Source organism: Miniopterus natalensis, chromosome 2 (genome assembly GCF_054644295.1).
Source record: "Miniopterus natalensis isolate mMinNat1 chromosome 2, mMinNat1.hap1, whole genome shotgun sequence".
NCBI classification, from domain to species: Eukaryota; Metazoa; Chordata; class Mammalia; order Chiroptera; family Miniopteridae; genus Miniopterus; species Miniopterus natalensis.
Genome location: NC_142082.1, coordinates 179,124,035 through 179,151,670, shown reverse-complemented (window position 1 = coordinate 179,151,670; position 27,636 = coordinate 179,124,035). Strand labels below are relative to the sequence as shown.

The 27,636-nt window shown below is 50.4% G+C and overlaps 1 protein-coding gene across 1 annotated transcript in view; it reads left to right on the top strand.

Annotated features, from left to right (window-relative positions):
• Positions 1-27,636, top strand: part of MYH9 (myosin heavy chain 9) — an 88,159-nt gene that overhangs the window by 35,684 nt on the left and 24,839 nt on the right. The window contains exons 4-15 of the mRNA XM_016222709.2: positions 12,718-12,745; positions 13,491-13,584; positions 17,575-17,667; positions 18,181-18,244; positions 18,795-18,893; positions 19,277-19,420; positions 20,247-20,342; positions 21,149-21,267; positions 22,692-22,844; positions 23,767-23,940; positions 25,282-25,455; positions 27,344-27,458. Coding sequence (XP_016078195.1) covers positions 12,718-12,745; positions 13,491-13,584; positions 17,575-17,667; positions 18,181-18,244; positions 18,795-18,893; positions 19,277-19,420; positions 20,247-20,342; positions 21,149-21,267; positions 22,692-22,844; positions 23,767-23,940; positions 25,282-25,455; positions 27,344-27,458 — 1,353 coding nt within the window. The remainder of the gene's footprint in view (positions 1-12,717; positions 12,746-13,490; positions 13,585-17,574; positions 17,668-18,180; positions 18,245-18,794; positions 18,894-19,276; positions 19,421-20,246; positions 20,343-21,148; positions 21,268-22,691; positions 22,845-23,766; positions 23,941-25,281; positions 25,456-27,343; positions 27,459-27,636) is intronic.

The following is a 27,636-nucleotide window of genomic DNA, read 5'->3' as shown; positions in this document are numbered from 1 at the left end:
ACCAGGAATCAAACCCCGATTGCCTGGATCCTAGGTCGATGCTCAACCACTGAGCCACACCCGCCCAGGCTCCATCTGTGTAGTTATTTCCTGTTACTCCCCCTTCCCCACACATTGATGCTCCTCAAGGTCTTGTCCGCTCACTTCGCATATTCCTTTAGATGATGGCCCCATTCACTCAAGTAGCTTCTCCATCACTTCCTGGCTGAGGACTGGCCCTGTCATCTGATCCCACTTGCTCCCAGCTGCCATTTTTCTATTCAGTCTTAAACCTGGCTCATCTTACACTCTCCTCTCTCTTTCTCACTTCTTTTCCAAGTCATTCAGCACTTTCTATAGACTATCTCTTGTCATGTTTTGACCTCCTACCCCCTCTTATCCACGTGGCCATGGCTTTAATTCAGGCCCCCCTCAAATCATTTGTCTGCATGCTTTGCTATGGACTCTTAACTTTCACTCTAATAGGGCCCTCTCTTTGTGTTTCCAACAGAGGTCATCTTTCTAGAATGCAAATCTGATCAAATCTTAACTCAAAGTCTTGAAAAGGCTCCTCGTTGCCCCCAGGATAACACTCAAACCCTCTAGCAGGACACAGTGCCCTCTGTGATTGGCCTTCTGCCCATCTTTTCAGCTTCCCAGCTACATGGAACTCCTTTTTCAAATCACCATATCTGTTCCCTCTGCCTGCAATACTTGGCAAGTCCCTGTTCTTTTGTTAAAGACACGACTGAAGCGTTATTACCCTTCAGGGAGGCTATCTGGGCTAGATTTGCATAAGGGCCCTGGTTATACTTTATTTGAATTAGATGTTTACATATTTGTTTTTCTCTCCTAGACATAGACAGGTCTCACCTTGCCTTTCTATTCTCAGAGCTTAGCCAGGTACCTGGCATATGGTTGCATTTATTGTAATTTGGAGTCAAGCCCAACTTTCAGGCAGGACTGTATTTACTGTAATTTGGAGTCAAGCCCAGTTTTTAGGCAGGGCTATATTCTCATATTTATATATATGTTTTCTCATATCTCATATTGATAGTGGTTTTTCATGTCCTATTACATGTGCATTCTTTATTTCTTTAAACTTTGTAATCAGTTCAGGCAGTGATAGTCATGATTTTGTTATGTTAACCACATTGTCTCTGGTTTAGTGGTTTAAAAGGCAGCATGTCTGTCTGTCTGTCTGTACTATACACACACTGCTGTAGAGACGGTGTTTCGTTGCCAAGCTGGGTGAGTTATGGATGAGGTACAAGTTTGGCCTGCCCTTTGGCTTAAGTGCACGTCTATCAAAATTCCTTAAGGATTCCAGCCCTTTAGTTTTAAGGTAATATGTCTGTTTCAAAGTGCTAACTAAAGCAGTCTGGTGGAAGAACATTCTATGAGATTCCAGAAGAGCCTTCATCCTGTCTCTAGAGGTTATGAGTCAGTTTTTTCCTGGCTCCTTTAATTGGCCAAGTACAAGAATTGCATCCTGGACCCTTCTTGAGCTCTGCCCTACTGAGTCAGGAGTGCTCCGGCACTTGGATGCTGGACTTGAACCGTGTCCTGTCAAGCAGGCTGTATTCATTTTCAGACAGACTCTTATGACAAGAATAATGTAACTGTGCAAAGCGTGGCACCAGGAGTTGGCATTCTTGGAACTGGACTTCCTGACAACCTGTGGGATTCCTTCCCAAATTCATGGTTTATTTGTTCAATGACAGCAACAAAATTGAGGGACAAAAGTCAGCTCTACAGGTTGGAGATAATTCTAAAAAAAAAAAAGACTGTGCAGAGAGCTGGAGCTTTCCTTTCTTGGCCATAATGGAATGGCCTTGATAGGAACCTAGGAGCTGCCCCAAATTATAAGGGCAGGTGGGTGTGTGTTTTTTTCTTGTGGAGACCAGGGATGGGAAATTCATTTGTGGGCACGGGGAGCTAAGGTCTCAATGCCTCTTTTTAACGGTGTGTACCGGTGCTGGGTTCACATACTCTCTAACCTCATTCTGAGAGGTTTTCACTCACCTTCAGATTAAGTTTGGACTTGCTGTAGTTCTTTTTTTTTTTTTTTTAATACATGTATTTTAAAGATTTTATTTTATTTTTTCAGAGAGAGTAGAAGGGAGAGAGAGAAACATTGATGTGAGAGAGACACATCAAGTGGTTGCTTCTCGCTCGAGCCCTCACCAGGGCCAAGCCTGCAACCAAGGTACGTGCCCTTGGCCAGAATTGAACCTGGGACCCTTTGGTCTGCGGGCTGACACTCCAGCCACTGAGCCGAACTGGCCAGGGCCTTGCTGTATTTCTTAAGCTCCCATGTTGACCGAGTGAGGACATTTCCAACTTCCTCTTGTACACAGTTGACCTGCAAAGCAATTAGCAATAGGCCTCTTGTCCTTGGGGCAAGGAGGAACTTAATTAACAGAAGTTGCCCCTGTTATGACAAGATGGTTCATTAGTAAAGAAACTTCCTGAGAGTAGCCTTTGGTTCTCACCCCAAGTTGGGTGTCAGCAGGGAGCCTCAGGGTCAGCAGGCTATTAGAATGAGCTCCTCTCTTTTGGAGAGCATGTCTTAGCACATGCTGCCCCCTTGGCTTTAGAGGGAACAGGTTTGTTCTCTGCCACTCACATCTTAAAAGGCACGTCGAGGCAGTTCCCTTTCTGTTTTTTCTTTAAACAAGAAGTAGAAAAGATTTACATTCTGCTGGATATGGCTTATGGCATACTAGTATTTATTCTGGCAAGTAGGGTAGTTCGTGGCTTTGTCTGGGGACTCTTATGAGATGAGCTGTTTGACCCTTCCAAGGGACTTCCCTCTGTCTTTCATCTCTTAAATGCTCTGGTTAGTCTGTACGCCCTGATTCGTGCCTGTTGTCCTGGAGTTAGTATTAATATAGTGCCCCCTTTCACTTTCAGAAGCATTCCCAGTTTAGGTGATAAGTTATATGGTTCCTCTACCTAAGTCAGTGTTTCTCACATTTGGCACATGGGGTCAGATAATTCTCTTTTGGGGCTGGGATACCTGTCCTGCATTGTAGGCTGGTTAGCATCATCTTGGCCTCTACCCACTATGTGCCAGTACTACTCTCTCTCTCTAGTTGTGACAACCAAAAATGTTCCCAGACATTGCTACCAAATGTTCTCTGGGGGGCAAAATTGCCCCCTTTGGAGAACCATTGGACTAAGCATTGCAGATTGGTTTTACTCTGTCAACTCCTATCAATGAGTACTGGCTTGCCCGGCCCCGAGTTGGCAGGGACCTGAGATTCAATGCCAGAGAATGCTGGGATAGATTATTGCTGTCTGCCATGGGCACAGGATGGGGCATGGCAGCATATGGTGTCCACATTAGGCCATAGAGATAAGAGATAGAAAGTACTAGAATATCAACAGGTTTAATACCTTATCCTGGCCCTAGAGGCCCTGGCAGTCTAAGTGGAGAGGTGAGCCATGTTTGTACACATGACTGTAGCTCTATAACAAGGCAAGTTGCTACCTACACCTGGTGCCAACACAACTGCAGCAGGTGTCTCGGGAGTTCAGAGGAAGGTGTGGGCGTTGAGGCCTGGGGTGGCCGGAAAGGCACCGTGGTGGTCGGATCCTGCGGAGAGGCTGGCAGGTGTGTGCCAATGAGTGGTTATAGTGCAGCCCAGACGTGCCTGGCGGAGCTTTGTTTGTTGTTTTAATCCTCAGCTTTGAGTTTAATTAAAGTTGTGGTGACATAGTTCGTTAACCTTCCCAACCTTGGCTTTCACGTTTGGTTCATTTGTTGTCGAGGCTGTGGATGGGCCTTCCTGTCTTAGGGATTGAACCAATCCTCAGGACTCTAAAGTGTGGACTGCCTGAGCCTGGGAGGATGAGAGCGGAAACTCCGTGTAGCTGTGCCCCCTGCTAGGCAGCCTTCAGCCCTAGGGGGGAACAGGAACCTGTCCGGGGCATGTACAAGGGACTGCCTGGGGAATTCTGCAGGAGCAGCGCCTGGTCTGTAAAAGGTGTGCCTGGGTTGGGAAGTGGTGCTCCTGGCTTTCTTTGGGGCCAGGCCTTCTGCGTCTCCGTCTGCGGATAAAGAGTATGTATGTTCTTACTGAACTGGCTAGTTAAAGAATTTGACTTGAGCCTAGTTATCTCCCCAGTAAGAGTAGGAAAAACACCTTCTTCTATGTTAATTAGTTAGAATGTAGCTCACCTCCAGTGACTTTATGGTATTTTAATGAGCTCCCAGCATTTCTGGGGAGAGTGGCAGCAGGGTCTGCTTTCATTCCAGGCCTAAACTAATCCAAGAGCTATTTATTTAACCCTTTGCTCTGCTTCTCAGCGGAAGCTGCACCAGAAGTGGTTGGTCACCAAGCAGTTGCTCAAAGTGCCCGGTGAGTGTCCACATTCCTCTCAGCAGTTGCCTAACCTTTTGGGGTAAACAATGAAGGGTAGAATTTTAGTGGTATCTTTATATCTGAGCATGACCCTTCTAATTCACAGGAAAAGGGACAGGCCCAGAAATGTTAACTGACTTGTCCAGAGGCCCAAAGGTAGTCAGCTCCAGAAACCGGGGTCTCTTGACTCTGTCCTGTTGCCCACCCCCAAGGACACGATTGCCTTTCATTTCTCTGGCTGGTGTTTGGAGGAATTCTCTCTGGCCCTCCTTCCCCTCTCTCTGCATTCTTTCTGCCCTGGTGGTAGTTGCTCCTGAGGAGTTGTCTGCTTTCCAAGGAAAAGCACCGTTGGTGAGAGGCTGGGCAATGCTTCGAAGGTACAGTAAAGCATGACTTTGAGCCTACTCAATGAGGAAGCCACAGATGTGATGATTCCACTTAAGCAGGAATGTGCCGACCAGGGGCTTGGCCCTGCCAGCCCTGCAAGCCAGTGGCACACAAAGGCCTGCTGTCTGCAGGGAGGTCTGAGCCGGGCCGTTCGCCTGCGTGTGCTGTGGAGGCAGCATTGGTTTACCCAATGCTGTGCTGTGGATGCAGCATTGGTGTGCTCTATGCCCGCACATGGTTCCCTGTGTTAGCTGAGCACCTACTGTGTGCTAGTCATGGTTCTGCCTGGAGGAGGTCAAGGTCCAGTCCAGAGAGGCAAGTAAATAAACTTCATGAGAGTGAGAGTCTAGCACAGACGGGGCGCCCCACTTAGCTTTGAGGGTGCTGGGGTAGCGAGGGGCTTTGATAATGACAGAGCCTTCTGTGGTAGGTCACCAAAAAGGATCTGCTGGGCCTTAGTGTTAGGGAGCAGCTTGCCTTGTGAACAGGAAGTGTGGTGTGGAGAAGAGCATGTGGGGCTTGGACTGGGTTTGAGTCAGAATCTGACTTTGTCACTTCCCGATTGTGTCACTCTGACTGGGTCTTATTTTCTCATCTACCTCTTGGTGTAAATAAAATGGCAAGGTTATTGTAGAAATTAAAGAAGGCTTCAGGCCTGCAGTAAGTACCCCTTAGAGGGTAGCAAGAGGAGTCTGGCAATGCAGTTTTTGGACTGAACTGTCCCTTCCTACAAGTCCCACGTGTTCCTTCAGTCCACGCTCCTGCTGCTTAATGAAGGTGATAGCCAGATGCTTCCTCCTGGCAGGCGTTTTACTCTCCTCAAAGAGTTCAGGCTCTGGGTAGCAGCACGCACAGGAAGTGGCTTGTCAAGCTACCTTCCCTGCAGTGACCGCATGACACACAGGCGGCGCCGGCAGACAGGACCTCCAACTTGTCTGATCTAGTCCGTGGGCCCAGAGTGGGCCTTTGGGTTGATGTGGCCTCTGTGGGAGAGTGTGGTGGGGCTTTTGGAGAATGTCATGTGTGCTCTAGAGATGGTTCTTCAGCATCAATGGAGTGATGTACTGGTGGGGACCGAGAGGGGTTCTGTGACAAGCCTCCCTGGGCCTACCCCCAAGTACTTAGCCTGGATCCGGAGGCACTTTCCTGGGGCCACCCTAGGAGGCAGCTTGTCATGCCCCCCAGAAGGAAAACCCAGACCCTGGAATGAGGCTGCTTAATTATAACATGGTCATGCCTGTCAGTCTCATTTCTATAAGATGTTCTTTTTAGAAGAGGGATCTGTGGTTAATGGGTCCTTTTCAGCAATTCATCTTTGGGCTTGCATTTTTGTTTTGTTTTTAATCCAAGCCAACAGGCCCACTGTGCTTTGCTCTGTGCAACTGAAGTGGGAGAAGAAAGAAGGGCCCTCTTGGAACCTGAAACTTTGGGGGTGGTTGAAAACTTGGCTCAATGTCTCTGTTACTGCTCCCCCAAAACAAACAACAAAAACTCACCTGCAAAGTCTCTGATGGCTAAGCCGCTTTGGGCTTTCAGGCCTCCTGGATGCTGCATAGTGAACACTGCTTACCAGCCCGTTTTTCCTGTTCTCTCAAGTGCTGCCTCCGAGACTCCAGGAGGGCCGTGTTGCACAATGTTAGGGCTGAACAGTGATGCATTTGGAGAAGAGGGTTGCTTTCCTTCCCTGCCTGATTTCTGGAATTAAGCTATCAGATGAGAAAAAGAATTCCCTAAAACTAAAGAGAGAGAAGAGAGCTGAAAGTTGCAGGGATAAGAGTAAGGATTCTGTAAGTGGCTTCTGTAAAATTCCTGTAGTCTTGACCAAGGCGTTGGCCCAGTGTCCACCTTTGTAATAAACTCTGAGGACCCGCGGTGTTCTTTTGGCAAACAAACAGTGCTGATTGGGGCTCAGGATGTCTTTCCAACTGGGCTTCGTGACTCTTGATGAAGATACTGTTTCTCCAACATGAACTGGCCCACAAGTACAATAGGGCAGAGGTCTAAACTGAAAGCCAAGGAAGGAAGCCATGCTCTGGGAGCACATTCTGGTCTTTCATTTCATCTGACTGCCCTTTCTCCAAGGCGACCAGAGCCCCTGGTTTCTTCAGGAAGCATCTTCATGTGCCCTATTGTTCATCTCCTAGTGTTCAAGTTCCTGGCATTCTCCAGCAAGTTCTACCCAACTCATCAAGAGGGTGTTTCGCAAAGCCCTTTGTTCTCTTTGCAGGGCTGTTTATGCTCCAGTGTTGCGTCAAGTTTGTCCTGAGCTTTGCCTGGCAGTGTGTGTCTCGTTCCCTGTTCGTGGCAGTGTTGTCCTTCTCTCCTGTCCTCCTTTTTCTCCCACACTGAGAACCCAGCCCTCTGCATACCTGTGACCCGTAGCTTAGTCCTCTCTGCACAGGACTCAGACAGGGTCTCTTCTGCCTGTCTTTCCTTTTCCCTGAGGGGAGTGTTGTTGAAGAGCGGAGCAGAACTGACGTAAGGTGTCAGTGACCTCCCAGTGTCCTGGTGGCGTTTGCTGTGGGCCATCAGCACTCACATGTGGCTTTCGAATTTCCCTCCACCCTGATGAACGTATAGGAGCTGCCTCAGCAGCCACCCCACAGAACGTTCTCGCCCCTGGCCCCGCCCATGGGAAAGGTAGATAAACAACCAGCAGTGGTTTCTGGCAGGTTTGCCTGTGCACTGGGAGCTCACCTATAAGAGCTGCTGGATGCGTTTTGACCTAGAGAAGGCTTGTTTGGGGCCCTGCCCTCTGACGTAATGAAAGCTAAGAGCAGTCCCTTGGGCTTCTTTCTAATTATCATGGGTGCCTGGTGGGGAGGGCTGCCTGTTCTTTGCTTCCTATAACTGGGGACTGGGGCCTCCTCAGCAGGGTTCACACCACAGCCCCACCTGGGGAGCGTGTGGGCGGGGGCACTGGGCCAAGTCCAGCTGGCTTCTGGCTTGGGTTGCTGCTGACCAAGCGTCAGTCTGGTGGGGGCCTACCTTTATGCCTTGGAGAGAACATTGTCGGGGACCATGTTGTGTGCTTGGAAGCTACGAGCAGGGCCTGCCTTCTCACTGGCTGCCTGCTAGAGGCTCCACAACACAGGCCTCTGAGGCCTGCTGCCTACCTGCAGCCTCAGCTAACATGAAGCATCATTTTGCACCTGCTTTTTCTCACCTCTCTGCTTCCCAAGTGCTTGTAACCCAAGCTCATGAATTGGGCTGGCTTTGGAGACAGTAGCAGACAGCTTGCAAGGCCCCGTGTGACACTGTGAGTGGGCAGCACTGAGGCAGGACTGCTGGTGCGCAGTGCCCTGCCCTGTAGGAACTCTCTCGGGAAGCACTAGGCATCCAGAGACCTGGGTTCTTAGCCCAGCTTGTGTGACTTTGGTCAAGTCATTGGGTATCTTGGGACTCGGTGTCCTGACCTCTAGATACAGGTGGTAGAACCAGGTGCCCTCTAGGGCCTTCCCAGTCTCCAGGCTCTGAGCTCAAACCCACAGGTCTCTACATGCTTTATACTGGTTTTGCCCCAAGTGTACTTGCACTTTGGCCCATTGAGACCCTGATGCTGTTCGCAAGAGGCTCTCAGGGGAAGGAACACTGGAGCCCAGGAGTTTGCCTTGGGCAGCATGAGACGTCTCATCCCAGGTGACGTGGAGCAGGGTTCAAACAATGAGTGACCCAGGCATCTGCTCTGCAGTTTTCATGAAAGACAGATCCCTTGGTGGTAGAGGGTTGCAGGCCCACTTGTCATGGATTATCCCATTGGTCTCACCCTATGCAGGCCCATCGCCCAACCTGAAACTGCCCTTTGTGTCATTTTTCCTTGTTCTCAAGAAACCTGGTTGACCTGAAGATGGGTCTTGGGGATAGGGTGCTCTTCCAGGTGTACCCCTGAGAGAGCAGCTCTGGCCGAACCTCAGGAGGCATTATCTTAGTGAGCGTTCCAATGAGTCGGCCCCGGGCCCCGGGCCCCGGCTGTTGGTGAACCAGGCTGTTCTCTTCCTTCTGTACTTCCTGTCGGGGCTGATGTCACTGCTGTGTGAGCCCCATGGCCTTTTATGGACAAGTATCGGCAGCTCCTCTCACAGAGGAAGTGAGCGATAAGGCCCCTAGCATATGTCTGAACCTGGTGTGAAATACCTGTGGTCAGATGTCCCCTCCGCCCACCTGAACAGGGGACTTCTAAGCTGCCTGGAAACTTACCCATTTGGATATGTGCTTCAGCTCCAAAAGGCCTTGGGGCAGTTGGGGTTTAAAATAAAATCAGGAGAGGAAATGGCCTCATCACGAATGTATATCTTAAAACCTTTCCTGTTGTTCTGAGGAAGGTACACAGTGGAGGCCTGGGAGGCACAGAGGGCTCAGGTGGTTAAGGACAGTGCTTCTGAGCACTTGTGCTGTGCTGCACCCACTCCATTCAGTCCTCAGAGCGTCCTGCCAGTGAGGCCCCTGCCCTCTGATTCCCCAAGAGGTCTGGGGCAGGCATCACGACGGGGGAGTGCAGAGTGAGGATTGGAACCAGGGCTCTGGAGCACACGGCTGATGGCTTTCTCCTTGATGTCACTGCCCCAGACATGCGGAGCAGTGGTTGTTAAAGTGTGCTCTGAGGAACCCTGTTTTCACCTCCCAGGCAGCTCTGGATTTTATTACCTGTTCTTCATATTGAGGATTTGGGAAGATTTTATCTGAGGAAAGACCGCTGTTTTTTTAAAAGCATGGAAAACCACTGCAGAGAGTCATAGTTGTGTCTCTACCCCACCCTCACCGAGGTAGGGCTCAGCAAGAGGGATTCAGGCTCTGAAGTCAGGTTAAGGGTCTTCATCCCAGCAGGGAGTCTGTTTTCCAGAAGAGGGTTGTCTCTCAGTGCATCCCCCTGGTCTGGGCCACAGGGTTCCCGTCTGTTTGTCTGTCTCTTTTGGTGTGGAGGAAGGAAGGGCGTTTTCAAATAAGCCATTAGTCCATATCGGCCCAAATAAGGACTTGAGCCAAAGCAACTGAGTGGGCTGGACTCTGGGATGTCCCCATCCCATGAGATGACCCTGTGGGAAGGGCTTATAGAGTGTTAAGGTGGGTCCTCACTGGAATGCACCAGGGGTCTGGCAGAGTAAACTGAGTAGGTGGAGAGCCCGCTGGTTGCTAAGAATTCTAACCATTCCACTGCCCAGAAGAGATGCTTCTGAGCTCAGAACAAAACAGAAGCAGTGCTGGGAGAGGAGGCTTATGCAAAACAGGGACAAAGCCTGCCTTATCTACCTCCTGAGGTTGTTGTAAGGCCACAAGATAACAGAGCCAAAACTACTGTAAGAATTGAAAAGACCTTTTGGGATGTTAGGGGCCAGGATGTCATTCATTGTGGGCAGGTGGACCAAGTGGTAGAGACAAGAGTTAAGGAAATGAGATAGGCCTCCTGTCAGTTTTCCTCTGCCTAAGCATTTGCCTAAATGAATGCCCTTGGCAAAGTGAATTAAGACTTCTTTAAAGTGAAAAAGGAAAGTTTCAGAGTCTTTCCTTTTAGGCTGCGTTGATGATGCTAACTTGGCTTCAGGAATTGGAGGTGAAAGGTCAGAGGAGAGGAAGAGCTGTGGTGGGGTGCGTGGTGTAGAGTTAGAAGTTGAGTGTGTGCAGGAATCTGTGTGCATGTGCCTCTGTGTGTGTGCATCTCTTATACATGTACTTGTGTGTGCACATGTGATTGCATATGCATATGTGTCCATGTGCAGCTTGTCCACATGCCTGTGTGTGCATGTGTGTCTGTGTGTGCATGTGCGCCTATGTATGCACCGACATGTGGGGGGGCTCTGCTTCCTGTTGTTCAGCAACTCAGCATCTGACTCCTCACACAATTAGAGGAATTTCAGCCATCCCAGGGACCTGGCCTAGACAGTTCTGGGAAAACGTTTTTTTCTGGAAGGGATGGGAATGTTTCCTTTTATGGTAGTGTCAGCTGCTACCGTCTCACGACTTGCCAGCATGTGCAGGTACAGTCTTGCCCGCTTGTGAGCGGTGACTAAACATGCCTGCAGCTGGGGCTGGCCCAGGAAGATGTGGTGAGGGAGCTGGGGCCCCAGATCACAACTGTGTTTGTCCCAGATTCTTCTCAGTCTCCACACTGTTCTTATGGGCAGGCAGTGGAAACTGCGTGTCTTCCCCAACCTTTAGCTCCCAGCCTCCTTCCCTCTGCCTTCCTGCCTGTCTTATGGAGATTGCCTCAGCCCTGGCTGCGGCCTTGAAGGACTCTGTTTTGTGGGAAAGTTCAGATGGGGGCAGCAAGGTTGCCCCTGTGGAGTCTGCTCTGAGCGGCTCCATAGTGCAGAGCAGGATGGGGTGGGGCAGCTGAGTTCTTTCCGTAACCCCCACCCTGTTATTTTCTGGTGGGGGTGGAGGTAGGCTGAAGAGGTGGGTGGGCAACTGCTGTTTGTGTTGGGTATGAGGTTAAGTTTTCCTCCTTTCTGTCCTGACTGCCTCTTTCCCTCCTGAGTGACCCACAGACCAGAGAAGAGATGGTAGAAAGAGCCCAGGCGTGTGTGCTGTAAGATCAGGTACACTGGAGGCTCACCTTGCCAAGAGCAGGAGACCTCGCTGTGTCTGCAAATCTGTCTCCTGAGGCCATGCACACAGGAAGCTATGAGTCACCTTCGCAAGGCCACATGCTGCCGGCCCCTGGCCGGCCCACGAGGGGCCAGTGAGTGTGTCCTTCTAGATGGCTGTCGGCTTCTGTCCAGCACCTGTGCTAACAACTATAAGTACTCCCACTGCCCTGACAATGCCACTACCCCCCACATCAGGGCAGCTTCCTGAGGGGGAAGTAAACAGGCAGCAGACCTTTGTGGAGTGCATCCTATTTATAGGGTGCTGCATGAGCCCGTTTCATGTGTTGTTTCTGTTCATCAAACTAATTCTCCTAGGGATTTGGGAGCATATTTACTTTATGGATAAGGAAACAGACTGGAGTTAAATACCTCTCCACAGCTCAAATATTAGTAACTAGCCTGGTCCTGGATTCAGGCAGATTGACTTCAAGTGGGTTGGGGGTGTTCCGTGGTGCGGAGTGAAGAGGGAGAAAAATGAGCTTGTGTTTTCAGCCACTGCTTAAAACTGGACACCCAGCACTGGCACAGGTCAACCGGAGGTCTTAAAGCATTTCCGTCAAACTTAGCTTCAAAATGTGGGTGTTACTGCTTCTCCTGCACCCAAGGGGAGTGAGTTGTTTAGATCCTTAATTGCCGAGAGGCTCACAGAGCTGGAGAGAGTTGCTGAAAGTTCCTGACAGCCAGGCCTGGAAACTGGTCAGAAGCTGTGATTCTGATGAGCTTCTGTTTTTTCCGAGCTGTCTCTAAGCTAACATCATTGAGCATTTACCATGTGACAGACACCACACTGGTGCTTTTGTGCATGTTATTTACATGTATACCATTATCACCATCTCAGGAGGAGGCCAGGGCTCTGAGAGGCTGTGCATGTGACCAGGGCAGCATCTTGCCCCAAGCCTGTCCCATTGCAAAGCCAGCCTTGTCAGTACCACACCCCTCACCCAGCCTCTTAACCGATGCTCCTTACCTAAATGGGGACAATATTTAAAACACCTGCCACAGGCCTGATTTCTGACAGCCTAAACTCTCGGTTATAAACACAGGGAATGCCCCCCCCCCCAGCACTCAGAAAAGTAGACTTCTGGGGAGCTTTTCATATTTTGCCTTTCTCAGAAGTGAGAGAGACAGAACTATTTCTGGTGTCACAGGGGCAGGGAGGGCAGTGAGCGTGGGCAGTTGGAGCCCCTGGAGGACGAGTGGCTGCCCAGTGGTGCTGCCACCTAGGAATATCCCTCCTCTGAGTGAGGCATGGGTGAGCACATACCAGCTGGTGTGGAGGGCCCCCTGTAAGGGCAGCATTCGAGGCTCTCTTTCCTGGGAGTGGGCAGCTCTTCAGAAGCCAGAGGGGGAGGCTTTCACATCAGGCAGAAGTTAACCCAATGTCTTCTTTGTTTCAGACCGAGAGGACCAGTCCATTTTGTGCACGTAAGTGTTTCTGTCAGGGTGGCAGGGCCATGTGTCATCTGATCTGCCCTTACGCTTAAGGACTCCTACCAAAACCTGGGCTGATGAGTTCTATTCCCAACTTAAACCCTGCCTCTTCCCCAAGGGACTGGCTGCTCAGTGGTCCCACAGCATGGATGAGCTTTATTTCTTGGGCAAAGATCTAGCCTCCTTCCTCATAGGAGCTGATGATCAGTGGGGTGGGTTTATAGCAGAGAGGAAAAGCAAGAGTCTTCTCAGCAGAGCAGGCTGGCAACTGTTGGCCCCTCTGGCACACATTCCTTCTGGCTCTGAGCAGTGGCTTCCTTTACCTGGATTGAAGTGGACACTGCACATCTCACCCTCATCCTCTGAACTTGACAAGCAGATAATTAAGCCCTGCTGCTGAGGGAGTTAGTGGTACAGAATATTCCTTCAGGTGCAGTTTTGAAGGAACATGTATGAGTGCCTTTGACCCCTGAGTCAACAGCTGCCTCAGACTGATTCCAAAGACATTTGGATGCAAAGGCTGCCAAGTGACCAGGGCAGGCAGTGGGCCATGGGAAATGGCCTGAGTGAGGATTCCAGAACAAGCATTATTTTGCATGTCCCCCTTTTTGCCACTAGGTGCTGGGTCCCTCAGCAGCTCCCAGCAGAATGGTAGGCAGTAGAGCATGCAGTGGGGAAGGGACAGACTTCAAGGATTTGGCCACCTCCCCCCTGAGAACTTCCTTGACTCTCTTGGCAGGGGTGAGTCTGGAGCCGGCAAGACAGAGAACACCAAGAAAGTCATTCAGTATCTGGCTCACGTGGCCTCCTCACATAAGAGCAAGAAGGACCAGGTGAGTGGGGCCTTCCTCTCCGTGAGGAAGATCATTTAATGCTTCCTGGCTTGGATTAAAATGAAAGCGTTTGGGGAACGAAGCAGAGGCTGCTCCCGCTTTCATCAAAGCTGCAGCGTGTCTATCTTGGGAGTGGGCCCATTGGTAGCCAGCTTATTTCTCCCCTGGCCTCCTAACTTTCTGCGTTGCTATGGAAACTGGAACCCACCAGTGGTTGACAGCTAATTGCTGTGTGGCCTCCACCTCTGAGGTTGGAAGAGAGATTCCAAAACTTGGTTCTCAAGCTGATGGAGACTTGCAGGATCTCGGGCACACCTGCATTTGACTCCCTGCTTCTTCTCGCTGCTGTTGAAATGCCTCTGGGTGGACAGCCCCCCAGCGGAGAGAGAAAGGGCAATCGGAAAGTCTTCTTACTTCCTTTTTTTCCCTCTCCCTCTTGGTGGATTATGGTCGAACTCAACAGTGTCCTCGCTAGGTGAGCTGCACGTTTACTGCACGTTCTGCACCAGGAATGCGTGTTCTGATCATCGTGTGCCCTTGAATTATGTATTTTTTCCTAAGCAGCTTTTCACTTCACACTGTTGTCACTTTCTGCAGCTAGAACTATTCTCATAGGCTCGGTTCACTGACTGTCTGAGGAGGGGTGGGTGCTGGGTGTGACACATGGTGGCCTCCTGTGCACTCTGAAATGACAGCCTCCAGAATGCTTATGGGCCTCATCACCTAGCTGCTCTCAGAAGTTCCAGTCTTGCCCGAATTCCCGCAGGCACGATAGCTCTAACACCCTGTGCAGAGCCCTGACCGAGGCACAGTGGGACGGGAATCTGCCCCCCTGGATCCCCACGTGCTCAGTGTTTCAGACCAGATGGTGATGGCTGGGCCCTCACCTGCCACCTCTGTGCTGGTCAGAAGCAGTACTTGGAAGACCCACATTGGACTTGCCCAAGTTGGGGGGATCAGTCTCAGCATGCCTGTGTGGTGCTCTCTCTTCCTCTCAAGCACACACTCTTAAACTTCCCTGTCAAATCTAAGTGTCCATGGTGTCCCCTCAAGCTGCGGGGGAACTGCGCCGCCTGCGTGGCCCCCCCTTACAGGGGTGCTGTGTGCAGCACATATAAGTAAGTAGGGGTGTGTGTCTCTTTGCATGCAGACTTGGGTGTGTCCTGCAGAATGTCCTAATGAGTACAGTCTTCTGGAATGGAACCAAAAGTAACTTTTCATGTGCCAAGCTTCCCAAGACATTCTGAATCTTTTTCCATGGGGCGTCAGGAGTTATATTTAGAAACTAATAAAGTTTCTTTTGCTCCCTCTCTTCACCCCCCATTTTCCATTCTTTTTAGGAGGCCTATTTTTAAAACAGGGCTGTGAGGTTAGGAGTTCTCTAGCTGTGGTTTTCCATCTTCGAATTTGCTGTAAAATCCATTTCCCAACTATTTATTGAATGCCTAGTATGCTCCTGGGTCTCTGGAGGGTGACCTTGGAGTCCCTGTTAATGAGCAGGAATGTAGACCCGTTTGCATTCTTCTGGGACTCCAGCTGCAGAGGGGCAGGCAGGCCCCCAGCCCTGAGATAGGATGGCATGTGGAGGAGGGTGTGATAAGTGGGAGCAAACTTGTCACGTCTTCTTTCTCAGGCTTCAGTGTGTGATAGGCACCCTGTCCCTGACTCCAGGTCCAGCCACAGTGATTGAGTAGGTTGCCTCTGGTTTTGCTCACTGCTCATGCCCTCAGTTGTAAAGGCCATTGACCAGTTTGGTTGATTTCCTTGCCTGAAGCTGTATACTCTGATTTTCCATACAGCTGGGCCATGAGACTCTTGAACTTGGTTTACCGCTCTTGTGCTCTGAGGCCTGTCGTGGCATGCTCTGGCAGAGCTCTCTCCCCCTTGCAGTGAGTGACTCAGTTGCTCATCCCAAGACCACCCACCAGTATGTCCCAAACCTCACCTTGCTGTGGGAAGGCTGGGCTTTGGCAGGGCTGCAGGTTGGCAAAGTAGAGCTTGAGCGAAGGGACTTCCACAAAGGTCTGAACAGTGACCTTTGTCCCCCATTCCTCTTCTTCCCTCTGTTTTTTGTGCACTAGTTGTAGCCCACTGCCAGAAACACCACCCAGTAAAGCCCTTCAGACACCAGATGGGGAATTTCAAACCCAATGAGCATACGCTGCCTCCAGTACCTCTTAATTTCATTGAAAAAATAAGTCTCCTCTGTGCTCAATTAGGTATCCATAAAGAAAAACCCCTCGGTTAGCCATCACCACTGTCAGCAGGGAGCTGGCTTCTAGAATCTCAAATGGTTGCTCCCAAGCTTGGTCTGGCAGTCCTGCGTTCCATGGCAATGGCCTATGACAGAGGCCTTAGGTTTACCTCTAAGCTGAGGCAGGGGCAGGCTCCAGTTGGGGCCACAGTTCCATCTGTCTGTGGGAATGGTGGTAGCTCGGCCAGCCTGGCCGCCTGGCCCCCTGGCCCCCTGGCCTGTTTTGAGATGAGCATTTTAATGGGTAGGGGAGCAGCACTCATCCAATCCTGGCCCTGTGGGCTGCCTCGCTGACTTTCCAGGCCTGCCCAAGCCCCAGGAGGGGCAATCCAGTGCGTTGTGACCACTGGTGCCAGACACACACGGAGAGCCTTCTCTATGGGTGTTTGACCTCTGCCCTTTGACCTGGCTGCTCCAACCCACCTTCACTTCCCTGTATGGTCTGAGAATAGAAGACTCCCCCAGGCCTGGTAGGAGAGGTGGGTCTGCTGGGCCCCTTCCAGTCTCTGGTGGGCTTCTTACATCTTCAGTGCTCTGCATACAGGTCTTGTCTGTGGCAGGTGTGCCTGGAAAGCTGTAGTTTACGACTCTCCAAGGAGCTCCTGCTACTACCAGGCTTCCTTTTCATCATTCACAGGCAGCCTTTATTCCTATAAAATCCTGGCTTGGCTCCAGCCCTGCTAATAAATACAGAACCCCTGCCCAGCCCTTGCAAGATCTTCTTTCCCCCTAGAGGGTACCCAGGTATTAAGGTGAAGGAGATCTGTATTTTCCCAGCCAGTGTCAGTTATTATCTGGCCTGCTGGGAGGACAGTGGCTGCTTCCAATGTTGATCTGACCTGACAGGTAGAGTCCCGAAGGGCAGGATAATGGCAGTGACTGCCAGTTGTTGGTAGAAGACTCGGATTCCAATACCTGCTTTGCTAGTTGATAGCTGCATAACCTCAGACAGATCATTCTCCTTCCCTCAGCCTTGATTTTCTCTTCTGCGAAATGGGACTACTCTGTTTTTCCTACCCTGGGTATCATGAGAATCCAAGGATAAGAAGGCATAAGGGCGATTTTTGTCAACCACAAAGCATCATGAAACCATAATTAGAGTTCACTGGTGTTGATAAACAGTTTAGAACCCTTCTCAGTTCCATACTCATATACCTAATGTGCTGGGAGCAGGTTTGGGGGGGTGGTAGGACAGAGGACCTGCAAGGAAATGAAATGTTTATTAAGACATGGATGAGATGAGCTTGTGTCTTTCGTAGATCTGGCCTATGAAGTGGAAAAAAATGTGGCATGTTGGGTGGAGATTTAGGCAAGGAGGGCAGAGGGAAGCCAGGGTACCTGGAATGGAGCCTGTCCCAGAGAAAGAACAGTGCTCCGCATCTCCTTTTGGTTCGTATGCTGCCCTCCAACGCATCTTCCGGGGTTGATCTGGGTCCTTGTTTGTACCAGGTTCCTGGACCTGAGGGAGCTGCCACTTTCCCTTTCTAGGGCCACTGGTCAGTCAGTCAGAGAACTAAGTTCAAACCACTCAAGGTCTCCAGAGCTCTGGTGGGAAGGTTGCTCTTGAGTGACACGGAGACCAGGCCAAGGCTGGCATGGAGGGCCACCGGAAGCCTCCCTTCCAGCATGTTAGGCGTGTATACATGGCTCTGCCACCATCTCCTCTGCCTGGCAGAGCAGGTTTGGCAGCCCAAGCCTCTGCCTGGCCTTCACTGCACCTCTGGGTTCCTTTCCAGGGCGAGCTGGAACGGCAGCTGCTGCAGGCCAACCCCATCCTGGAGGCCTTTGGGAACGCCAAGACAGTGAAGAATGACAACTCCTCACGATTTGTGAGTAGTGGCCGGCCTCGTCCCAGCTTGCGGGGCAGGGGCTCCTACTCAGCTTTGGCACATGTCACCTCCCAATTGGGTGCTCTCTCTTTAAAAGTGAGCAACGTTCAGACTTGGTGCTTCTGGGCTGGCTACATGGAGTAGGCTGGGTCATACTCCAGTTGGTGTGCACCTGCTTAAGTAGCTTCTTCAACCTAGGTGGCAAAAAGCCAGCTAGGGAAGGGGAAATCACTGCTGGTCCCCCTGATTGTCCCATGGTAGCCAGTTAGGACTCAGCGCCAGGTCAGGCAGCTAGGACACTTTTTCCCCTGTGCGGAGGAACTTGGGCACCACTGGACCTCCTCTTGGTTCCAAGCTTGAAGCAGTGTGGCATTTCTGAGGCCCGAGTGCATGTGCAATGTGGGTGCAGGGCCCCTGGCTGCTGTACACATTGGCTTTCTCCCTCTGGGCTTTACCAGCTGGAGGTAGGGACCAGAGGATGGGGCCTCTAATTTCTTCATTGTCTTTCCTTAGGGCAAATTCATTCGCATCAACTTTGATGTCAATGGCTACATCGTGGGAGCCAATATTGAGACTTGTATCCTTGTGGTTAATTGTAGCAAGAGTGCCACGTCTAGAGGGGGGGAAGTTACCTTGATGGAGAAGAAGCTGCTACCTGATTCCAGCAGTTTCCCTTTTGTGGGCCTATTGTGACACCTCATCTGTGGCATCAGAGTACCAGGAGCAGTTCATTGAGAACCCAGCTCCCAGCTAGGCTTTTCTTATTGGCAGTATAAGGCTCAGCCTAGAATGGGACGGGACTATGGAAGATCACCCAGTGCTGAGGGGTGGAGTTGGGGGTGAATGCTAATTTATTTCTCTCCTACACCAGCATTACAATCTTTGCTGGTGGGAGTCTCTGATCTCCATTGGCTCTCGAGAAGGGGGCCCTTGAAATAGACAAGGCTCCCAGGTGTGAGCGCTGCTCTTTGGACAGGCTAGAGAGCCAAGAGAGTTTGCTTGTATTTTATTCGGCCATTTTGTGCCATTCTTTGCACCTGGTGAAGTTCAGTGGCTTTTGATGGGAATAGAGGAAAGGGGAGGGTTGCCTTCCTTCCAGCTTGCACAATTCCTCAATGTTTGCAAAGATCTTTTGGAGAAATCTCGTGCTATTCGTCAAGCCAAGGACGAGAGGACCTTCCACATCTTCTACTATCTCCTGTCTGGGGCTGGAGAGCACCTGAAGAGTGAGTGGTGGGCCCACTGCCTGACATGGGGGCTCCTGCTGCGGTCAGACCACACACTTCAGTTGGGAATGAAAACTCTGGCCTTAGGTTGGGGACGAGATGCCAGATGAGTTCTGTTTTCCGGGCCATCCTGAGGACTTGGCCTCTGTTTCTGACCACACCAGAGAAAAACCAGGGCCAGTCGCAGGTGCAGCTGTGAATCATGGGCCTCATGGGCTCCATGCATGTCAGTCTCATGCTGAGGAAAGTTAGCATCCTGGCTATTCTGCAGTTGCTGGGGTCTCTCGGGGCTTTGGGGTGTTTCCCAGTCTGATGTTTCAACGTTGACTAGAACCCCTGGTGTCAGCACCTCACTGACTGCCCTTGCCCTCCATCCCTTACAGCTGACCTCCTGTTGGAGCCATACAACAAATACCGCTTCCTGTCCAATGGGCATGTCACCATTCCTGGTCAGCAGGACAAGGACCTGTTCCAGGAGACCATGGAGGCCATGAGGATTATGAGCATCCCAGAGGAGGAGCAAGTTGGTAAGGGCTGGTCCCCTTTGGGGTGAGGAAGGGAAGGCCAGAGGCTGGTTCACGTTCTTATGGGCATCAGAGCAGCTGATGGGCCTGGAGAGGGCTTCCTGCTGGCTCTGACTCTTTGGGAGCCCTGTAGAGGCCAGAAGGAAGGCCTTGAGTGTGTGGGAGATGGTACCTTGAGTTTGAGTTTCAGGGTTATTTGTTCCCTGTGATACCACAGGCATTTATGCAGAGGGGAACCAAGTACAGGTGCTCAGCTGCCCAGGGTCTGGGTCCACCGCTGCAGTCCTTTTCATTTGCTGAAAGTAGACTATTCCTACCTTGTCTCAGCAGAGTGTGGAAGGGGCTGGGGCTGGGAGCTTTACATTGGTGAGGCTTAGAATGAATAGCGGTATGGAACCTGCCTGCGTCTTCTCATTTCCCTAGAGGGGGGGTGAAGAGGCTTTGAGGCTTTATTTTAGAAAGTTGTGGAGAGTGCACCCATTCCCTAGCAATAAGATTGGAACCACCTTTGCTCAGCCACAGATAATATGTAATTGGATGGGCCTGACTATGTTCCAATAAAACTTTATTTATAAAAACACAGTGGCTCCTGGGCTAGAGGCTTATTCTTGGTCCAGATTTCAAAGTGTTGGGAAGATTAACACCCCGTAACTAAGTACAGGGTTGCTCAAGTTGAGGTCTGGCAGAGGCCCTGAAGACAGAGCCACACTGGCAGGGAGGCAGTGAGCCCTCCAGGGTGCTGAGCCCTCCATGTGGACTAGACCACAGCTTACTAGGGGCTTATTCCACCCCCTGCTGGATTCTAAGCTGCCTTTGATTGCAACCCAAGGTTTGCTGCGGGTCATCTCGGGGGTTCTTCAGCTTGGCAACATCGCCTTCAAGAAGGAGCGTAACACTGACCAGGCATCCATGCCCGACAACACAGGTAACACTGTTGTCCTCCCACTGAAATATGGGGAGGTGCCTGGGCATGGATCAGCTCAGGAGAAAACCTTGTAGGAATTCCACACCCCACTCTTTTTAATTTTATGTATGTTATTGGCTGGCTTTCACTGTACTTTTTGTGAAACACACCTGAGCATGGCCCTTCTTCATAGAGCCAGCATCAGAGTGAGGTAGAAAGCCTGTATCACATGAACCAGGGTTTCTGTCATTCATCCCTGAGACCAAACCAGGTGTCTCAGTAAGACAGTGATTTCTGCTGCTGCTCCAGGCACGCTTTACCCATGCATGCATTAGACCTCGAAACACTGGTTACGTATCTGCCTCAGCAACTTCTATTCCTTTGGGTCACTGCATGTGACCCCATTTAAGTTTTCAACCTTAATGTGTCCTTCTTAGGGGCATTTGAAAAATTGTACGTGTGGGTGCTGGATTAAAAGATATTTCTGTGGGCCATGTGCTATTTGGTCCCCTCACCAGGTCCTGGTGGGCTGCCTCCTCTCAGCCCTGTTTGTGGGTAGGACCCGCTTGCACACTTGGCAGATGAGGCCGAGAGTGTGCAGAGGAACCGAGGCTGGGCCCCGGTTGGGACGCCTTCCTCTCTGCCATGCCCGCTGGGTGGAAGGGGAGAGCTGGTGCCTGCCCTGCTGAGGAAGGCTCCAGAGTCAGTAGTGATAGCTCAGTTAGCACCACAGCATTCTTCTTCGCTACTAGGGGAAGCAGAGAAACTGGTTCTCTTGGGTTTAATTAAAACTTTTTACTCTTCCCCTCCTCTTTGAAAAATATTAGCTGCCCAAAAAGTGTCCCACCTCTTGGGTATCAATGTGACTGATTTCACCAGAGGAATCCTCACCCCTCGAATCAAGGTGGGACGGGATTACGTCCAGAAGGCACAGACAAAGGAACAGGTATGCATGCCCGCTGGGGGCGAGGTTGGGCTGCCTCCTTAATGGGGCCCTGGCAGTGGCCAATTGGAGGGCTGCTGTGAGCCATCGGCACTGCCGCGTGGGTTCCCTCATTCAGTCCTCAAACCAGCTCTGAGAGCAGGGTGGTGTTCACTTCATTAAAAACATGAGGAAGCTGACCCTGAGAAGTTCATAACATGCCCAAGGCCACTGGCCCAGAAAGGGCCATCCTTAGGTAGGGCCCTTTAGATTGCGTTGTGCCTCTTTGCATCAAGCTGATGTTTAGACTGATTGGTCAGTGAAGACATAGGCCTGTCCTCTTCTGGTCTAAAGCGAGAACTTGATGTTTCTGGTGCTAGGGGAGCGGAGGCATCCACCATCCCTGAGGCCCATGCCAGTGGCTGTTTCTCTACCACCTGCTGTCTGCTGCCTGTGGTGAGAGACGAGCAGGAGCCTTTTCCTCAGCTGCATCTCACAAATGTGTCCACCTTTCCCGGGAGCTGAGGTCCCTCCCAGTCAGGACCACTTTTTTCCTCTGTTGGCGTTTCTAGTTTCTGTAGTGGCAATAGGCGTTTTTAAGGTGCTATTCTCATCTCTCAAAAATATTTTGAAGTTCAAGTTGATTAGTCCTTTTGCCCAAGGGTGCCACCCTCTGTTCCTCACACTGGTGGCCAGCAGCCTGCGGGAGATTCTGTGCAGAGCCATCCCACCAGAGCCAAGAACATTGTTTTCCAGACAGCATGCATAATTATTACCAACTGTTCATTTCCCTAATAGTTAGGACCTTTACTTTTTCATTACGAGAGTGATACACAAATGCTGAAGATTCGGGAAATACAGAAAAGTCTAGAGAAGGAAAAAAATTGCCCTAGTCCTGCCCACTGACAGTTATTGGCAGCTTTTTATTTCCTTCAAGGCCTTTTCGTTCTTTTTATTTTAAACTTAGTTGTCACCTTGGCTTTTGATTACAGAACTTTTTGAACATTTGCAGATAGAGAGGATACTGTAACGAGCCCCAGGTGCCCATCACACAGGCAGCTTCAAGAGTGACTAACTCACAGCCAGTCTTGGCTCATCATTAATCTTTCATGCCCCCACCCGCGACCGCATTATTTGAAGCAAATCTCAGATGTCTTGTCATTTCTTCTGTAGATACTTCTGTATATCCCCATTTATTGTAAAAAGGTCTTTGCAAATATGACTTTCTAAGTCTGCCATGTCCGAATTGTTGGATAGTTAGGTTGTTTCAACTTTTCGTCACTGTAAATAACATTGCAGTGAACATATTTGTGCAAGAAGCTTTCCCCTCATATTTAGGTCTGTTTCTCTCGGAGAGGGCCCTGCAGGTGAAATTACTGGGGCAAAGGGTACAGGTTTAAAGGCTCCTTGTATCTGACACTCTGTCCCCTGCATGTTCTTCCCCACAGGCTGACTTTGCCATCGAGGCTTTGGCCAAGGCCACCTACGAGCGCATGTTCCGCTGGCTGGTGCTGCGCATCAACAAGGCCCTGGACAAGACCAAGCGGCAGGGCGCCTCGTTCATCGGGATCCTGGACATTGCTGGCTTCGAGATCTTTGATGTGAGCATCTCCCTCTTGCCCTTATGTCCTTGCTGCCTCCTTAGCCTCTTGGCTCCTTCTCCTTGTCTGTGAATCTTCTTTCTGGTGGTTCCACAGCAACCTGAGTTGGCCATCTCCTTCCTTGCATGGAGACAAGAGCTAGCAGTTCAGTGTATTTTAAGCTGAAACAGGTGTGCCTGTTGCTAACCAGAAGTGCGGGAGAGAATGGTGTTCTGGGGGTCATCGTGGCAGGCCTTTCTGTGGATTTATTCTTCCAGCAAATAATTATTGAGTGTTCAGACAAGACATTGCTTCTGCCCATAAAGACTTTGAGCTGTCATAGGAAAAACCTGATAATTGTGGTAAATCAGAGGGTCTTAACCTGGGGGTCCGTGGTAGATTCCAGAGGAACCATGAACTTGGGGGGTAAACATTGCCTCTTTATTTTTCACTGGCCTCTTATAGAAATGACACTTTTTTTCTCACTGTGAATTGAGCACAGTGCACAAACCACAGCTGCACTAGCAGTAGGTTTCATATGTTGCAGTTGTCACTGAGATGTTGTAATATCTTTTATGTTCATCTCTACTTCAAAATTTTAGAAGTTACTAAGCCCATGGCTAGTGCTTGTTGAAGAAGCACAAGGTATTACTATGTCGCAGTATTTTGATAATTATATTTTAACATAACTTTTTTCTTTTTGTAATTTATCTATTTTATGCATTGTAAAACATTCTTAGAAGGGCTTTACCAGGCTGATGGAGAGTTCCATGGGCTTCAGAAAGTGCAGAAGCCCTGCTGCCCATGTGATAAGGGAACGCCCCTAATCCTTTAGGCTCCAGCAGGGGGCAGCAGGGCCTCCCTGAGTCGCTGTCCCACTCCTTCCCAAGGGGCTCTGGGCTCATGGTGGGCAGCTCCCTGACGTTGCTCTCCCTCCTTACAGCTGAACTCCTTCGAGCAGCTCTGCATCAACTACACCAACGAGAAGCTGCAGCAGCTCTTCAACCACACCATGTTCATCCTGGAGCAGGAGGAGTACCAGCGCGAGGGCATCGAGTGGAACTTCATCGACTTTGGGCTTGACCTGCAGCCCTGCATTGACCTCATTGAGAAGCCAGTAAGAGCCAACCCTGCTCAGATCTCACACCTGGCCTGGCCCTGTTCGTTCCCTCTGGGGACCCTGTTCTCACCTCCCACTCTATGTTGGTTGGGGTGTTTAGTTCCTCTACTGCCAGTGCCACCTGGAGGAATAAGCTCTGGGACTTGGATCTGGTGCCTGGGAGCCTCAGGCAGCTGCTGACCAGGTGGGGATGTGGCTGGTGCCTGGGTTTCCTGTCTTTAGTCCCAGAAGACCACCCAGCATCTACTTGAGGGGTGGGCTCAACAAGCCTTTCTTTGTCCTAAAGAAATAGGCATGCTTTTATGTAGCAGGTGCCTAGCCCCAGATGCTTTCACTGTAGTGCGGGACTGTGTGGACCCAGGGTGCCGAATGCTGTTTCCAGTGCACGTGTTGAAGTTCTGTCTGTCCTCTCTTAGGGCTAACGTGGCACCTGGCTTCTGCCCCACAATGACTGTTGGTGGATGTGGTAGCTAGAAAGCCCTTCCCCTTTGTTGTCAGTTTCTGTTGAAAGCTCTTGCCTGGTGCAGTCTGGGTTAGGTTTGAGCGCTGTGCTCTTTTGGAGCCCAGGCTATTCCTGTTTGTGGGTTGTCTTGATTAGAGTTAAACACACTGAACTCACGTTTTCCCCGAATCCTGAGCTGCTTGAGAATGTGTACACCCCAGAGTGACACTGAAATGTTAAGTGATCAGAAGGCCTAGGAAGAAGTTTGTGCATTTTGAGAGTATTAGCCAAAGGTGGGGTTTGAGACTCTGTAATCCTAACCTGAAAGTTTACTTTTGTGATGAGTTTGTGGTAATCAGTTTTTTCCAGTGAACAAGAACCTGGCTTAGTCCTGCCACCCAGTCTCTACAGTGTCTGTACCTGCTTTCTGTATGGAAAGCTCTGGGGCTCTGCCACACTTTCTCTTCCTCAAGGGGTTTGTCCTAAACATCATGTCTCACCACATAATTGTGCAGACACAAAGTGTGTGGGGTGATGTTGCAGAGTGACTCCAAGGGCACCAGTTGAGGGCAAACTCTGGGCACCTAGATTAGGGGGTCTGCACAGTCCATCAAGCCCACCAGGTGATTTTCAGAGCTGTAACGTGATGGATCATTGGATTAAGGTGTGTTGGCCACAGCCTAGACCTCTGAAGTTTCTCTTCAAACTAGAATTCTTAAATTGAGTAATACTCCTTATTTCTTTACCCCTATGGGAGAAGTGCTGCCCACCTTCTGGTGAGATTCTGGGGGTTCTGATAACTCCCAGGAACCCCCAGGCTTTGGCCTCTTGTTTGGGCAGGGTTGGGGTGGGGTTCCCAGGTCACATTCACCTGTGTGATGCTATGCTTCCTCCAGGCAGGTCCCCCTGGCATCCTCGCCCTGCTGGATGAGGAGTGCTGGTTCCCCAAAGCCACTGACAAGAGCTTCGTGGAGAAGGTGGTACAGGAGCAGGGCACCCACCCCAAGTTCCAGAAGCCCAAGCAGCTGAAGGACAAAGCTGATTTCTGCATCATCCACTATGCTGGCAAGGTGAGCAGAGCGCACATAGGAAGGGGGTGGCTGGATCTCCTCAGGAGAGGTGGGAATGATTCTAAGACCATGAGCTGGGCAGCCCCCGGCAGGGGACAGGGCCACAGTGTTCTTGTCCAGTGACTCATCGATAAGGTGCCTGGTGGCAGTAATCAACACTCACACAGCTGCGCACCTCGCAAAGAAAGCCCGTCACATGTTACATTTCGTAGGAGCTTTCAGCACTCCTGGAAGCTACTCAGGTATAATGTTATTTGTATTATCACTAGGTGAATTTTCCCAGTGCAGAAATGAGATCTGTGCCAAAGGCATAGGCTCTGGAGTTTGAATTAGAACTCTGCCATTGTGACTTTTGGCTGTTTAACCTCTCTGAGCCTTGATTGCCTCATCTGGAAAATGGGGGTGACCATCACCTTACAGGGTTACATTATTAAGTGAGCTTGTGAAGCCCAGCGCTGGGCACAGGTCAGTACTCTAGGGCAGGGCCTCTCAACCTCTGCACTACCAGCATCATGGGCTGGACCAGTCGTTATTGTTGGGGACTGTCTTGTGTTTTGTAGGATGTTTAGCAGCATCCCTGGCTTCTTCCCACCAGAGGTCAGTAGTACCCTCCCTAACCAGAAATGTCCCCAGACCTTGCCAAATAGTTATTATGGTGGAGGTGGGGGTGTGGCCCAGTCGCCCTGGTAGAGAGCCTCCACTGGCAGAGATAGTTTGGTTATTGCCAAAGCGACCCAGTGAGGAGAGCCGGGAGCTTTCCTGTTACTACTCCTGAGCCACATGTGTCCTCGCCCGCTGCTCCTACATGTGGCCCTGCACTGCCCAGCCTCTCCAACTTCGCTCCTTGGATTCCAAAGGCTGCCGAAGCAACTCTTGATTTTAAACTACCCATTAAAAAAACAAGAAAACTGTTTCTATAGTCACCTAAGGCAGTGCCCCCTGAATGTGCACCTTTCCTTACCCCTCTGTTAGAAATACACATGCACAGAGGCTTCACAGGAGGCTTTTATTGCAGTGTTGTTTATAATGCAAAAAAATGGCATACCTGAAGCCCAGGTTGAGGCGGGGCGGGGCTGGACAATGACAAATCTGGCTGTGCACATCCACACCTGGGCACCTGGGCACCTGGGCTGCGCTGCGGCAGCTAAAAGGACCAGGAGGCTGGCTGTGTCCAGGTAGCCAAGACACTGGCTCTGGGGCTTGTCATCTCCCAGGATGTAACTGTGCTCCTAGGAAAAAAAAGCAACATCGTGCATGTTGACAGGAGTGCACATGAGGACCACTGGGCAGAGCACAGCAGTCACCTCTGGCCCTGGTGTGGGCTAGATAGAGAGGCCAGGGTGGCCTGTTGCTCCATTCATATTGTTCTGGGGTCTTTGCAATGAAGATACAATATGTACAGTTTTAAGGACATATTTCAGAAAAGATAAGAATAATACATACTCATTACAGAAAACTTGGATATCCTGAAAAGACAAAAAGTAAAAATTATTTGTCCTATTACTAAAAAGAAATATTATAACATTTTGGCATATGCCTTTCTAGGATATTTCTTTATTGTTGTATTACCTAAAAATAGAATAATGAAAACCAACCCAGAATATTCTATTGTGTAGCTGAAGCACAGTTTTCTTAGTCTGGTTTGCTGGGTACTTGTGTTGTTTTAAATTATTTGCTGTCTGCATAACACCGCAGAGAAAATCTTGTTGCTACTCCATTGCCCTTGTCATTCATCATTTCCTTAGAGATAGAAACACCAGGTCAGGAGTGTTCGTGTAAACATTTAAAAAGTTAAAACTTTTCCACATGGGGTCCGCTTGTCCTCCCAGAGGCTGTGAGTTCTCATGTCCCCAGAGCAGCCTGTGATTTGGGACTCTGGCTCTTGCAGGTGGATTACAAAGCTGATGAGTGGCTGATGAAGAACATGGACCCCCTGAACGACAACATCGCCACACTTCTGCACCAGTCCTCCGACAAGTTCGTCTCAGAGCTGTGGAAGGATGGTATGCCCTTTGCCCTCCACTCCTGTCCCCCTGTGGCTGCAGCTGGGCTCTCCCAATCTTTGTAGTGGCTGAGCCACAAAACAAGCAGCACATCTCCACCTGACACAGGCTGCGGGGTGGGGTGGGGTTCAGGTTCATGTGCCATAGCTGCCACAACAGTGTCTCCTCAAACTGAAGG